The sequence below is a fragment of the Chrysochloris asiatica genome, unplaced genomic scaffold (assembly GCF_000296735.1).
Source record: "Chrysochloris asiatica unplaced genomic scaffold, ChrAsi1.0 scaffold00150, whole genome shotgun sequence".
Classification (NCBI taxonomy): Eukaryota; Metazoa; Chordata; class Mammalia; order Afrosoricida; family Chrysochloridae; genus Chrysochloris; species Chrysochloris asiatica.
The window spans coordinates 7724443-7737808 of NW_006408668.1; the positions used below are offsets into that span (position 1 = coordinate 7724443).

The window sequence follows — 13366 nt, forward strand, 5'->3', positions numbered from 1 at the left end:
TTTTTTTTTTGCTGAGTCTTTAGGGTCTTATATGTATAGGATCTGCAAATAGAGAGTTATTTCTTCTTTTCCAATTTGGGTGCCTTAAATTTCCCTATCTTGCCTTATAGTTCTGGCTAAGTCTTCCAACACAATACTGAGTACGAGTGGTAATAAAAGGGCATCCTTGTTTGGTTCCTGTTCTCAAAGGGAAGGCTTTCAGTTAGTTTCTCTCCATTGAGAGTGATGTTGACTGTTGGTTTTGTATATATGCTCTTAATTAGGTTGAAGAATTTTCAATTCCTACTTTGTTGAGTGTTTTTATCAGGAATACATGTTGGATTTTGTCAAGTTCCTTTTCTGCATCAATGGATGTATTCATGTGGTTCTTTTCCTTTTATTTATATGGTGGATTACATTGATTGTTTTTCTAATATTAAACCATCCTTGCATCCCTGATATGAATCCCACTTGGTCATGATGTAATATTTTTTGATGCATACTAGATCACTTTTTGAGTCCTTGAAAATCTCTTCATCCCTAAAATGGAAGAGAGGAATGGGGCATGTTATTGGATAAATCACTTAAACCCTTTGTACCTTAGCATTCTTATCCTTTGAATGATGTGGTAGACTAATTAATCCATGATCCTTAAACTTCATTGTAGTTTTAGAATTCTAAGTATTTTATAGCATCACTATGTTTTATGAAACATTTGAAAAATACTTTGGTAGTGTTATACAACACTTAGACTACTAAGACACATTTTTAAGAGACTACTGTTTAGAGTATACTTTGAAATACATATACCGTGAAAAGTTGAATTGACAAAAGTTGTGTGGTGTATTTTCAGCAAGGACCAATAAAAAGTTAGTTGCTGAGGCTACAACCAAACCTCATGGGATTTGGTTTCCTGGTTTGGAGGTTTAGGGTCATGGTTTCATGGGACATCCAGTTAATTGGCCTATTTTAATATGTTTAGTGTTTTGTTCTATGCATCATGCATGGGGAATTTTAAAACTTACAAATGACTGACCTCCAAGACACAAGAGTTGTTGTCTATTCACCTGGAGCAACAGATTGGTTGAGTGCAAAACAGATGTTCTGTTCTGGAAACTATCACTTAATTCACAACAAAAGCTTTTTAAAAAAAGGAAAATGCAGGCAGAGTAGAATTTCAGATTCTTAGGAAATCCAAATTTCCTGGAGCCGTGGAGTCTCAATGAAACCCCTGTAACTATTACCTTGAGTTTGTCTTTAAACCTTAAGCCAAAAAATATTCCACGAAGTCTTGTTTAAAACCAAACAATAATTCAGCTTAATTAGTTTAAAAAAAGAATCTGCCTTGAGCATTAGGCTTTTTAAAACTTAGCTATAAGGGCACAAAGTGACTGGCTTACAAGTTTTCAGGAGGGAGTTTAGTTTGAGTGTATGGGGCAAGGTAGAATCCCCACTGAATAGTTTTTCATCTTGTCTAGACAGGTCTGGTGAAAAGAGATGGGGATAAGATTCTTATGATTGAATAGTGAGTTATTGTTATCATGACTAATTGCAACTGTCACAACTGTAAAGGTAGATGTTTTGTAACAAAAAGAGGGGAGTAGTTAATCTTACAGTAGGAACAGAGAACCCTAGGACCATCAAGGGAGAAGAACATGAGCAGAATATGAGACCCTATCCAGAGAAGTAGCCACACCAGAGATGGAGACAGAGATAAGGACATGGAGAGAGAGAGAGAGAGCAGCTGAGGAAAGAGAAGGCTTGTGTGCTGGTGGCCAGGAGGCAGTCTTACAGAATGTGTCCTTTGGTTGTTTAAATGATTATATATTCCTGAGTGTTTTTGTGTACATCCCCCTCCCCCACCAAAAAAACAAACAGAGGAAATAGAAGCAAATACTGTTGAATGATGATGCATGGAGGGGATTGTAATCATTACAATGCAATGATGAATGTAAAACTGATGTTCCCTGTAAACTGTCACTTAATTCACAATAAAAACTTCACACATATAAACTAACTATAAGGGATGGAAGTCACAACAGCAACTCAAAAGCTTCAATAGGAGCCTTGGGGTCAATAACTTAAGGTAATCAGGCAGTAACAATTCAGAAAGGGATGGTGGGAAGAAGGGTTGTACAACTGAAAGAATGGAATAATTGTCACTGAATTATATGCATAGAAATGTGTGAATTGCTGTTCAGCTGTGCTTTGCTGTATAGTTTCTCAACAGCAATAACAAAATACATTAAGAAATGCATAAGCAGCTTTGTTATAATGTACCATATGCATTCCTGAAAACTATACAAAATTGTGCAACAAAATGAGGTTAGCAGTACAAAACTCAACTTTTCCAGTTACAGAAAAAAAGATAAGCACGTATGCATTAAAATCTTAAAGGCATAAATACTGTAATAAATATGGTACTGTACTTTGAAAAAGACCTAAACTCTGTGTGTGGAAGTAAGTGTTAGCAGGGTTGTAGCCGGCAAGTTACTGTGAAATTGTGCATGGTGTTATCTGATGGGGAGCTGTCGCACCAGATGTGGATGGGCATGTTGCTTGTGGTGAACTGGTAAGGTGTTGAGGTGTGTGCATTTTCTGTATTTTTTTTTTTATGTGGCTCAGTTCAATTTTCTGAACTCAGTTCAGCTGGGTCCAATTTTCTGCTTTCACCTAGTAAGTATGAAATTCACATTGTGCTCAAATTGTTTCCTAATAATGTTAATCATGTTGGAATAAATTTTGTTTTCAAAACAGCCAGTGTAGTAGAACTGACGATAGCTTTAGACTAAAAATAAGTTGCACAGATGGTACAAATAGTTGCTGTCTGCCCTTAATCGATTTTCTTAAATGTAAACATATTGCATAACTGTAGTACCACCTTGATTAAAACCAGGACACCAACATTGGTGCTATACTGTTAACTAACCTTGCATCTTATTCCAGTTGTGTTATTTGTATCATTGTTCTCTTCTTGCTGCAGCATCGAATCCAGGATCTCATATGTCACTTATTTGTCACGTATCTTTAGTTTCCAAAAGTATGCAACAGTTCCTCATTCTTTATCTGGCTCTCATGAGCAGGACACTTAGAACAGTACAGACCAACTGTTTTGTGGTATAGTCCCCCCAATTTGGATTTGTCAAATGTTTGCTTATGGTTCAATTTAGATTATTTCCATTTGGGCAGGAACACATTAAAAGTGTTAGTCCATCTCAGTGTATTCCATGGCAGATACTGAGGGCAGGATGGAAGCCATTCATTTTTGTTCCCTCACTTATTTGTGTCAGACTGAGTAGGTATAATGCTCTTGAGGAGGAGCTCTGGTGGCACAATGGCCTTATCATTGTATTGCTAAGCAAAAGGTTGACAATTCTAATGCTTCATGGAAACAAGATGTGGCGGTAGGCCTCTGTAAAGACTTTCAGCTTCAGAAACCCAATGGAATGATTGCACTCTGTCCTATAGGGCCACGATGAGTCAAAATTGACTTGATGGCAGTGGGTGGGTAATACTTTTGAAATAATTGTGTTTTTATAAGTTGTGTTTATAAAATCTTACTATGTAATTACTACCATTATTTTGTTTCAGTTTCAATAGTGATGGGAATCCCCACGGTGAAGAGAGAAGTTAAGTCTTACCTCATAGAAACTCTTCATTCCCTTATTGATAATCTGTATCCTGAAGAGAAGTTGGACTGTGTTATAGTAGTCTTCATAGGAGAGGTAATTATTTCATTGTTATTTTATTCCACATGCAGTCTCTTAAGTGTTGAAACCATAATTGAATATTTGAATATGCTCTTAATAAACTTTTTTTTAAATGTAATGAGTAAAGGTTAAGTAACCTGATAGTTTCATACAAGTCTAACTTGCTACATGTCCCTTAGCTTCTCTTTTACAGTTACAATCCAGAAATAGTAATGTTTGTTTTCAATAGAATGATATGACAGGCAGTCCCCAGGTTACAAATGAAATCTGTTCCTAACTGTGTCTTTAAGGATTTGGAGGTCAATCGAACTGGTATATTCAGTTCTTATTAAGCCTTGCTTTATGCAAGCAAATACTCAAACTTTTTCAATGATTTAAAAGCTGCACATGCAGTAAGTGAAGGTGACTGTGAGGAAGAATTGGTTGGCTGGAGGGGTTGGTTCCTCTGTTTCACAGAGGAAGGAAACTTTACATGAACTTAAAATGGATTTTGAGCTGAAGTAGAGCTGTCCGGCTCAACGATGGTGGCATCCCACTCACATCACTGCCAAATACACCAATTTGAATGTGTGCGACTCTGCGCGGCCTTGCCAACTATCCAGTTTTACTGTGCCTTTTCAGAGTCTCCTGTTCCGGGGTGGCAATCCATAATTTTTCCCATTCTGGCTACTAGGAAAAATTGTAAAAATTCAGGTCTGTTCTGTTTCACTTCATTGGCCAAGATAAAACTAGTTGGAATTGGTCTGAAGCCCTGCTTGAAGGGCAAGCAAGAGTTGTCCCTAAGTCAGATGCTCATAACACGGAAACTGCCTGTATAAACGCTTACATAGATCTTTGAGGACAGTGAATCTGTTTCTAGCTCTTGGGTGTAAATTTAGAGATTTTTCATTGATGTTCTTGAGTAGTCTTGAAACCTGAAAAAGGTTTAGCCCGAGCCAGAGGTTTATCTTCTTTTTATTTTCCCTTTTCTTTCCTCCTAAGCTTCAATCATCACTGTTATTAAAAGAGCCCGAAAGTCATGTGAATGAGGAATATTATATTGTTTTGTTTTAATCTTCTCAGAAGATCTTGGGAGATAATCATTCTTGAGTATGCTTTTCTTAACAGTGTGAGAAGTAGCTTCCCTAGCATGAATATTTGATTAATTATTATATTGACTGTTAGAATTGGAATGGATGTAGGACTCACCTGGTTCTGGCCAACTGATTCCTGACTTTTTAGATGAAAATAGTCTTAATGTTTTCCTAAAAAGAAAAGTGAACATACACATATGGCATAAAACAATTACAGAAATATACATAGATTGAAAAATTACCCATGATTCTACCACACAGAGATACTACTAATATTTGAAATATGAGTGGATCTTATAGAATTTTTCCTATGGTTTAAGGTTGTTGTGAGATGACATCAGCTGGGTGGCAGTGGGTTTTGGTATATACATATACAAGGGGACGTCAGAAAGCTGATGGAAAAAATCCCATTATCTTTTAGTTCCATTTTTCCATGAACTTTTTGAAGCCCTCTCTTATATAAATGGGGTCATTCTATGTGTTTTTTAATGTCTTATACATTTTTTTCATGCTAAAACAATAAATAGAATTCTTTTTGCTGATAAGTACCATCAAAATGGTTCCAACTCACAGCAACCCTGTATAGGGTTTCCAAGGGGTAGCTGGTGGGTTCAAACCACTGACCTTGCAGTTAGCAGTCCAGTACTTAACCCTACAGCATCACACCAGCACCATCTTTTATGACTACAGGACATTCCATTGAATGATTTTAACATTTATTTAATTGCTAATTGATAAACATTTCAAGGTTTTCCATTTTTTCCCTATTATTGGCAACACTGCATTGAGTATTTCCTATAAATAAATTTTGTGCACTTTTATAGTTACTGACTTAATACGAATCCCTAACTGTAGAATTGATATACGGTGATGGTAGTTGTGTGCCATAGAGTCAATTCCAACTCCTAGTGAGCCTGTATAGGGTTTCCGAGACTATAAATTTTTATGGGAGCAGAAAGCCTCATCTTTATCCTGCGGAACAGCTGGTAGTGTTGAACTACTGACCTTGAGGTTAGCAGCCCAACTCATAACTACTATACCACCAGAGGCTACTTAGAATTAATATATACCGAGACTATATATGTTAAAATTTTGATACATGGCTACAATGCTCTACAAAAGTCAAACCGATTTACCCACTTGGTAGCATAGTGATTACGAATTAGGCTGCTAATCTCACAGTCAGCTGTTCGAAACAACCAGCTGTTCCACGAGAGATAGATGAGGCTTTCTGCTCCCGTAAACCCGTTTACAGTCTCAGAAACCCTGTGCAGGGTCGCTATGAGTCAGAATCAACTCCACGGCACATAACAACAATGACAGTTGTCTAAGAAACTACTTATTTCCCTGTCTCCATGATCAGCCAGGTAAGTAGTATTAGTCTTCAAAACGTTTTGCTAATTCTATAGGTAAAAATAATGCGTTGTTTTTATTTGATGTGGATTTCTTTGCTGAGTTGAATTTAATGTTGGTTTATATGTGTATTGAAAGTTTGTATTTCTGATTATTTTTATAACCTTTGCATTATCTTCACTTGTGATTGTTGATTTGTAAGAAATTTTCATATACGAGAGGTATTAATTCTTTGACTTTTTTTCAGTTTCTCTTTGGTATTGATTTTGGGTTATGTTTCTTGAAGTCTTACATTTTAAATAATTAAATCTGTCAATAATGTAAACCAGTGTAAGTTAGTGTCATGGAATTGGGAAACCTTTTGTGCTGTTATATTCATAAGTTCATTCTGAGTCACAGCCAAATTCACTGTACTTAACGACAGCATAAACTGATAAACAGCCATTTTCGAAAGCAATAGCTAATAAAATTACTATGTATACCCTGTGACCAAGCATTCTGCTTCTGAAAATTGATCTGCTAGAACATACATTACATTAAAAAAATTTAGAGCGAAATGTTTTAAGAGCAGCTATCCTGAGAGTTGGGATTATTAGATGTCATTTTCTACTGCATGTTGTTGTTAAGTGCTGTCGAGTTGCTTCCAATTCATAGTGACCCTGAATAGGGTTTTAGAGATGTGGTTGTTGGGTTTGAACTACTGACCGTGTGGTTAGTAGTTCAGTGCTTATCCTACATCTTTTGTTTAAAATTAAAATTTCTTACAAACATGTATTACCCTTTAGTCAGAAAAGTCTTAAAACACTAAAAGAAAAAAAATCCTCATATATTTGAAAAGAAGTATCTAGTCTATAGACAGAGGTTGGTGTGCATATAGACTCAAGACCTCCTTGCCATAGCAATCATGTGACCACTTTGTTGTTGTTAGGTGCTATCTAGTTGGTTCCAACACTGTACACAGCAGACTGAAACAGCACCCGGGCCTGGGTCTTCCTCACAGTTGTTGTTACACTTGAGTTCATTGCTGACACCACTAGGTCAGTCCATCTAATTGGAGTCTTCCTTTTTCCCCACTAATCCTCTACTTTATCAAGCATGCTATCCTTCTCCAGGGACCTGGTCTCTCCTGATACCCTGTCCAAAAGTGTAAGAGATGAAGTCATGCCATCCTCACTTCTAAGGAACATTCTGGCTGTACTTCTTCTAACAACAGATTTGTTTGTTCTTCTGGAAGTCCATGGTATGTTCATTATTCTTCCTACATGCTCAAATGCATCAGTTCTTCTATGGCCTTCTTTATTCACTGTGCAACTTCCACATGCACACATTGTTGTTGTTATGTGCCTTTGAGTCGGTTCCATCTCATAGCGACCCTGTATAGGGTTTCTGAGGAGTGACTGGTGAGTTGGAACAGCCGACCTTGCAGTTCAGACTTTGCCATCCACTGCTTATCCTACAGTGCCACACCAGAACTCCATATGTGCATATGAGGCTATTGAAAATACCATGGCTTGGGTCAGCTGCCCCTTTGTCCTCAAACTGCTATCTTTGTTGTTGAACATTTAAAGAGGTCTTGTGCAGCAGATCCTACATCTTTGATTTCTTGACTGCTACTTCCATGAGTGTTTATTGTGGATCCAAACAAAATAATATCTTTCTTTTTTTACTTAACATGATGTTATTTACTGGTTTTGTTGTGAGGATTTTTGTTCAATACATACTGGAGGCTGTAGTCTTTTATCTTCATCAGCAGATATTTTAAATCCTCTTTGCTTTCAGTATGCAAGGTAGTATCATTGTTAATGAATTTTCCTCAAATCCTGATGTCACATTCTATATCATATAATGCACTTTCCAGGATTATTTGCACAACATACAGATTGAATTAAGTATGGTGAAAGAATACAACCCTGGCACACAACTTTCCTAATTTTAAACCACTCATCAGCACAATTCAGTGTTCTGGAATTCTTCACAATGGTATCCATAGCTTGACATGATCCATACAGTGGAAAACCTTTGCATAGTCAATAAAGCACAAGTAAACATCTTTCTGGTATTCTCTGTTTTCAGCCAATATCCATCTAATGTCAGCAAATGATATCCCTAGTTCCAGGTCCTCATCTGAATCTGACTTAAATTTCTGGCAGTTCTCTGTTGATGGACTGTTGCAGCCAATTGTGAATTATCCTCAGAAAAATTTTACTTGCATGTGATATTAATGATATTGTTTGATACATTCCACAATCTATTAGGTTTGGAATGTGCACAAAGAAGTATCTCTTCCAATTGGTTGACCAGGTATCTATCTTCCAAATTTTTTGGCGTTAGATGAGTGAGTGCCTCCCGTGCTTCATCAGTTTGTTGAAAGATTTCAGTTTATATTCCATCAATTCCTGGAGCCTTGTTTTTCACCAATGCCTCAGTGAAACTTGGACTTCTTCCTTCGGTATCATCAATTCTTGATCATATGGCACCTCTTGGAATGATTGAGCATTCACCATTTCTTTTTGGTGCAGTGATGTTGTATATTCCTTCCATTTTCTTTTTGATGCTTTCTGCATCATTCAAAGTTTTGCCAATTGAGTCCTTCAAGTATTGCAAGTCAAGGCTTGAAATTTTTCTTCAATTTTTTTCAGCTTGAGAAACACTAAGTGTGTTCTTCCCTTTTGGTTTTCTAACTCCAGCCTTTTTACATTTCATTATAATACTTTGCCTTCCTGAGCTGTCCTTTGAAATTTTCTATTCACCTCTTTGACTTCCTTGTTTCTTCCATTCGCTTTAGCGTCTCTATGCTGGAGAGCAAATTTCAGTCTCTTTTGATATCTATTTTGGTCTTTTCTTTCATTCCTGTCTTTTTAAGGACCTTTGCTTTCTTCCAGTAGATTGATCTTGATGTCATCCCACGACTCTTCTGGTCTTTGGTCGTAAATGTCTAATGCATCAAATCTGCTCTTGAGATAGTCTCTAAATTCAGGTGTAATATGTTCAAAGCCATATTTTGACCATTGTGGACATGTTTTAATTTTCTTCAGCTTCTTCTTGAATTTTCATATGAGTGATTGATGGGTCTGTTCACAGTTGGCCCTTGGCTTTGTTTTGGCTGATCATACTGAGCTTTTCTACAGTCTTCTCCTTTTCCCACAGTTGTAATAAATTTGGTTCCTGTGTATTACATCTGGTGAGATCCATTTGTATAGTTGCCTTTTATATTGTTTAAAAAAGTTATTTGCAATGAATAAGTCATTGGTCTTGGAAAATCCTATCATGGCATCTCCTGCATCATTTTTACCATCAAGCCATTATTTTCCAAGACCCTTCCTCTTTGTTTCCAGTCTTGGCATTCCAATCACCAGTAATTATCAATACATTGTAATTGCATGTTTGATCAATTTTAGACTAAGAAGTTGGTATAATTCCTCAATTTCAGACTGAAGAAGTTGGTAGAATTCTTCAATTTCATTATCACTGGCTTTAGGGATTGGTATATAAATTTGAGTAATAGTGCTATTAACTGATATTCCATGCTGCTATTGTTATTAAGTGTTGTCAAGTTGGTTCCAACTCATAACGACCCCTGGTTTCTGAGACTCTAAATCTTTTTGGAATCAGAAAACCTCATCTTTTTCCCATAAAGTGGCTGGTGAGTTGAAACCATGGACCTTGTGGTTTGTAGTCAAGTGCTTACCTACAGTGCCACACCAGGACTCCTTCAGATCAATACCCAATTTCTATTTCATTTTTGACAACCTTCATTTTCCTAGATTCATGTTTTGCACATACCATGTGCTGATTTTTAATGGATGTTTGCAGCTGTTTCTGTGATTTTGCGTTGTGACCCATCGAGTTGTTTTGGACTTAGAGCATCCCTCTAAAGGGTTTCTGAGGAGCAACTGGTAAGTTTGAACCAGTGACCTTGCAGTTCAAAACAACATTGACTTCAGTGTTCTCTTACAGTAACCACACCAGGACTCAGAAGTGGTGGCAGCAGTGACTTTTTAGGATAATGAGGGCAGTAGTACAGGGACATCCAAGACTAACGGAGGGATTTCCAAGCAGTGGCATTTGGAGGGTGTTTTTAAAGCACCCCTCTCAACACACTGTGAGATGTGATTTTAGGCTGCTAACTTCCTACCATGCTGTCACTGTTTACCAGAGGGTTCTGTGACTTCTAACCAATCGTCTAAATTGTTTTTCTGACTTTTTAGGCATAGTTAGTATCTATTGGGTACAGCTAAGATCCTGGCTGACACAGGTTGTATTTTGTTAGAAATACCTCAGTTGTTGTATCACTGCCCACCTAAAGAGAACAGACCTCAGTATGAATATAATGGCAGAAGATCAAAGACTCAAAAGTTGTTACACTAAATGCCTTTTCTGAGGTGAGTTTCAGGTAAAACGATTACCTAAACCATAACATTCAGATGATGTTGGGGATAACCATAAACAATTACTGAAAATTTAGAAAGATAATTTTAAATAATGTGGAGTTTTTTTTCTATCATCTTATTTATCCACCTTGTTTCTACAATTCACCTAGAAATATTCCAAAAGGCCTAGCTTAATTTTTAAGTTCCTGAACCTTAGGAGTTCTTAGAGTTCTCCTATTTCCCACAACTCTTCTGGTCTTTGGTCTTTAGTGTCTAATGCATCAAATCTGTTTTTCAGATGATGTCTAGATTCTGGTGGGATAGAGTCAAGGTCATATTTTGGCTCTCATGGGCTTGTTTTAATTTTCTTCAGCTTCAGCCTGAATTTGCACATGAGCAGTTGATGGTCTGTCTCACAGTCTGCACATGGCCTTGCTTTGGCTGATGATATGGAGCTTTCCCTCCGTCTGTTTCCACAGATCTGTAGTCAATTCGATTCCTGTGTATTCCATATAGTGAGGCCCATGTGTTACTATACGAACTCCAGCATAATTTCTATCACCAAGGCCATATTTTCCAACCTTTACATTCCAATTGCCAGTAATCATCAATACATCTTGATTACATGTTTGATCAGTTTCAGACTGAAGAAGTTGGTAGAATTCTTCAATTTCACCATTAACTGGCTTTAGTGGTTGGAGCATGAATTTGAGTAATAGTGGTATTAACTGGTCTTCCTGTTAGGTGTATGGATATATCCTTTCACAAACAGTGTTGTACTTCTTGACAGAGCTTGGCATGTTCTTTTTGATGATGAATGTGACACCATTCCTCTTCAATTTGTCATTCGCGACGTAGTTTAAACCATGTGGTTGTCAGATTCAGCATGGTCAATCCCAGTCCATTTCAGGTCCCTAATGCCGAGGGTATCGAAGTTTATGCATTCCATTTCATTTTTGACAATTTCAATTTTCCTAGATTCATATTTGTACATTCCATGTTCCGATTATCAATTAATGTTTACAGCTGTTTCTCTTCATTTTGAGTTGTGCCCCATCAGCAGATAAAGGTGCTGAGGGCTTTACTCCATTCACATCATCATGGTCAACTCTATTTTGAGGAGGCAGCTCTTCCCCAGTCATATTTTCGGTGCCTTCCAATCCGAGTGGCTCATTTTCCGGCACTATATCTGACAGGGTTCCACTGCTATTCATTAGGTTTTCAGTGGCTAAATATGCAGGAGTAGTTTGTCTCTTCTTTTTCCTAGTCTGTCTTTGTCTAAAAGCTCATCTGAAACCTGTCCACCGTGGGTGACCCTGCTGGTATTTAAAATACCCATGGCATAGCTTCCAGAATCACAGCAACTCACAAGCCACCACAGTACGACAAACTTGACAGACGAGCGGTGTAGTATAGCATTGTTGTTGTTGTTATTTGCCGTGGAGTCGGTTCTGACTCATAGCGACCCTGTACAGGGTTTCCGAGGCTGTCAATCTTTACGGGAGCAGAAAGCCTCATCTTTCTCCCGCGGAACAGCTGGTAGTTTTGAACTGCTGACTGTGAGATTAGCAGCCCGATTCGTAACCATTACGCTACCAGAGCTCCTTGCAGTATAGCATTGGGGGGGGGCAGCAATCCTATGTAGTCTAGCATTACGTAGGATTCCTCCCCTCCCCCCCCATACCATCAGCTGTCTTTAAACATATTTTGCATTTCTAAAAAAAAAAACAAAAAACTGAGGTATACATGTACATAATCTAATATTTCTACAAAGTTTGTTATGCTGAGCAGTAGTCTCCAGACCTCAGCCCATTTTCACTGCTTATTTTCTCTTTTCCCTTCCCTGTTTTACTGCTCCACCAAGATAAACATTTTGAACTATTTTAGTTTCTTTTTAACTTTAGCTGGCTGGCCAGCAAGTAAAATCGGAAAAACTCCCTGTAAGATCATAGGAGGAAGTACTACAACTTTGCATTTTAGGTAGGTTTTTTTCTATTCAGTCACTATTCTTTGGTCTTTTCAAAGAACCAACTTTGGGTTTTGTTGGATTTTACTATCGTTTTCTGTTTTCTGTCATGAAGTTCTTTCTTACTCCAGTCTTTGTCATTTCCTTCCTTCTGCTTTTAGATTTGGTTTGTTCTTCTTTTCTCTAGATTTTTAAGGTGAATTATTAGGTTTGAGCTCTTTCTTCTTATCTAATACAGGAATTTAAAGCTATAAATTTTCGTCAGTGTGCCACGTTTGCTGCATCTCATAAAATTGGTATGTTCTATTTTTATTTTCATTTGTAGCAAAGTACTTTTTAAATTTCTTGTAATTTCTTCTTTGACCCTTGGCACACTTAGAAGCATATTACATAATTTATAACTCTTTGTGGATTTTCCATGTGTTCTTCTATAGTTGATTTCTAATGGATTCTAACTCTATTGGGAGTCGAAACATTTTGTATAATTTCGATCCATTTAAGTTTACCAACACTTGTTTTATGGCTCATTGTTGTTGAGTGCATGCTGTTGAGTCTGTTCCAACTCCTAGCAACTCTGAATAGGGTCTTTGAAGAGCTGTTGGTGGTTTGAACTGCCAGTCCGGTGCTGATCCTACAGCATCCCACCAGGATTGCTGTTTTAGGATCCTGCAGAATGTTACATGTCTGCCTGCAAAGATTGTGTGGATTCTGCTAGTGTTGAGTGCATTGTTCTACAGATACCTCTTAATGTCAAGTTGGTTGACAGTGTTGTTTCTCTTCTAGATCCCTGAGATTTTCTGTCTTTTTAGTTGTTGTTTCTAGTCTTGATTTTAAATTATATATTTCTATAGCGTAGTGGTTACGAATCGGGCTGTGAACCTTAAGGTCAGCAGTTCGAAACTACCAGCCGCTCCG

General features: G+C 37.4%; 1 protein-coding gene across 1 annotated transcript in view; it reads left to right on the top strand.

Moving 5' to 3' along the window:
* MGAT4A (mannosyl (alpha-1,3-)-glycoprotein beta-1,4-N-acetylglucosaminyltransferase, isozyme A) overlaps positions 1–13366 on the top strand; it is a 125920-nt gene that overhangs the window by 55122 nt on the left and 57432 nt on the right. Inside the window, 1 exon segment of the mRNA XM_006870752.1 lies at positions 3571–3704. Coding sequence (XP_006870814.1) covers positions 3571–3704 — 134 coding nt within the window.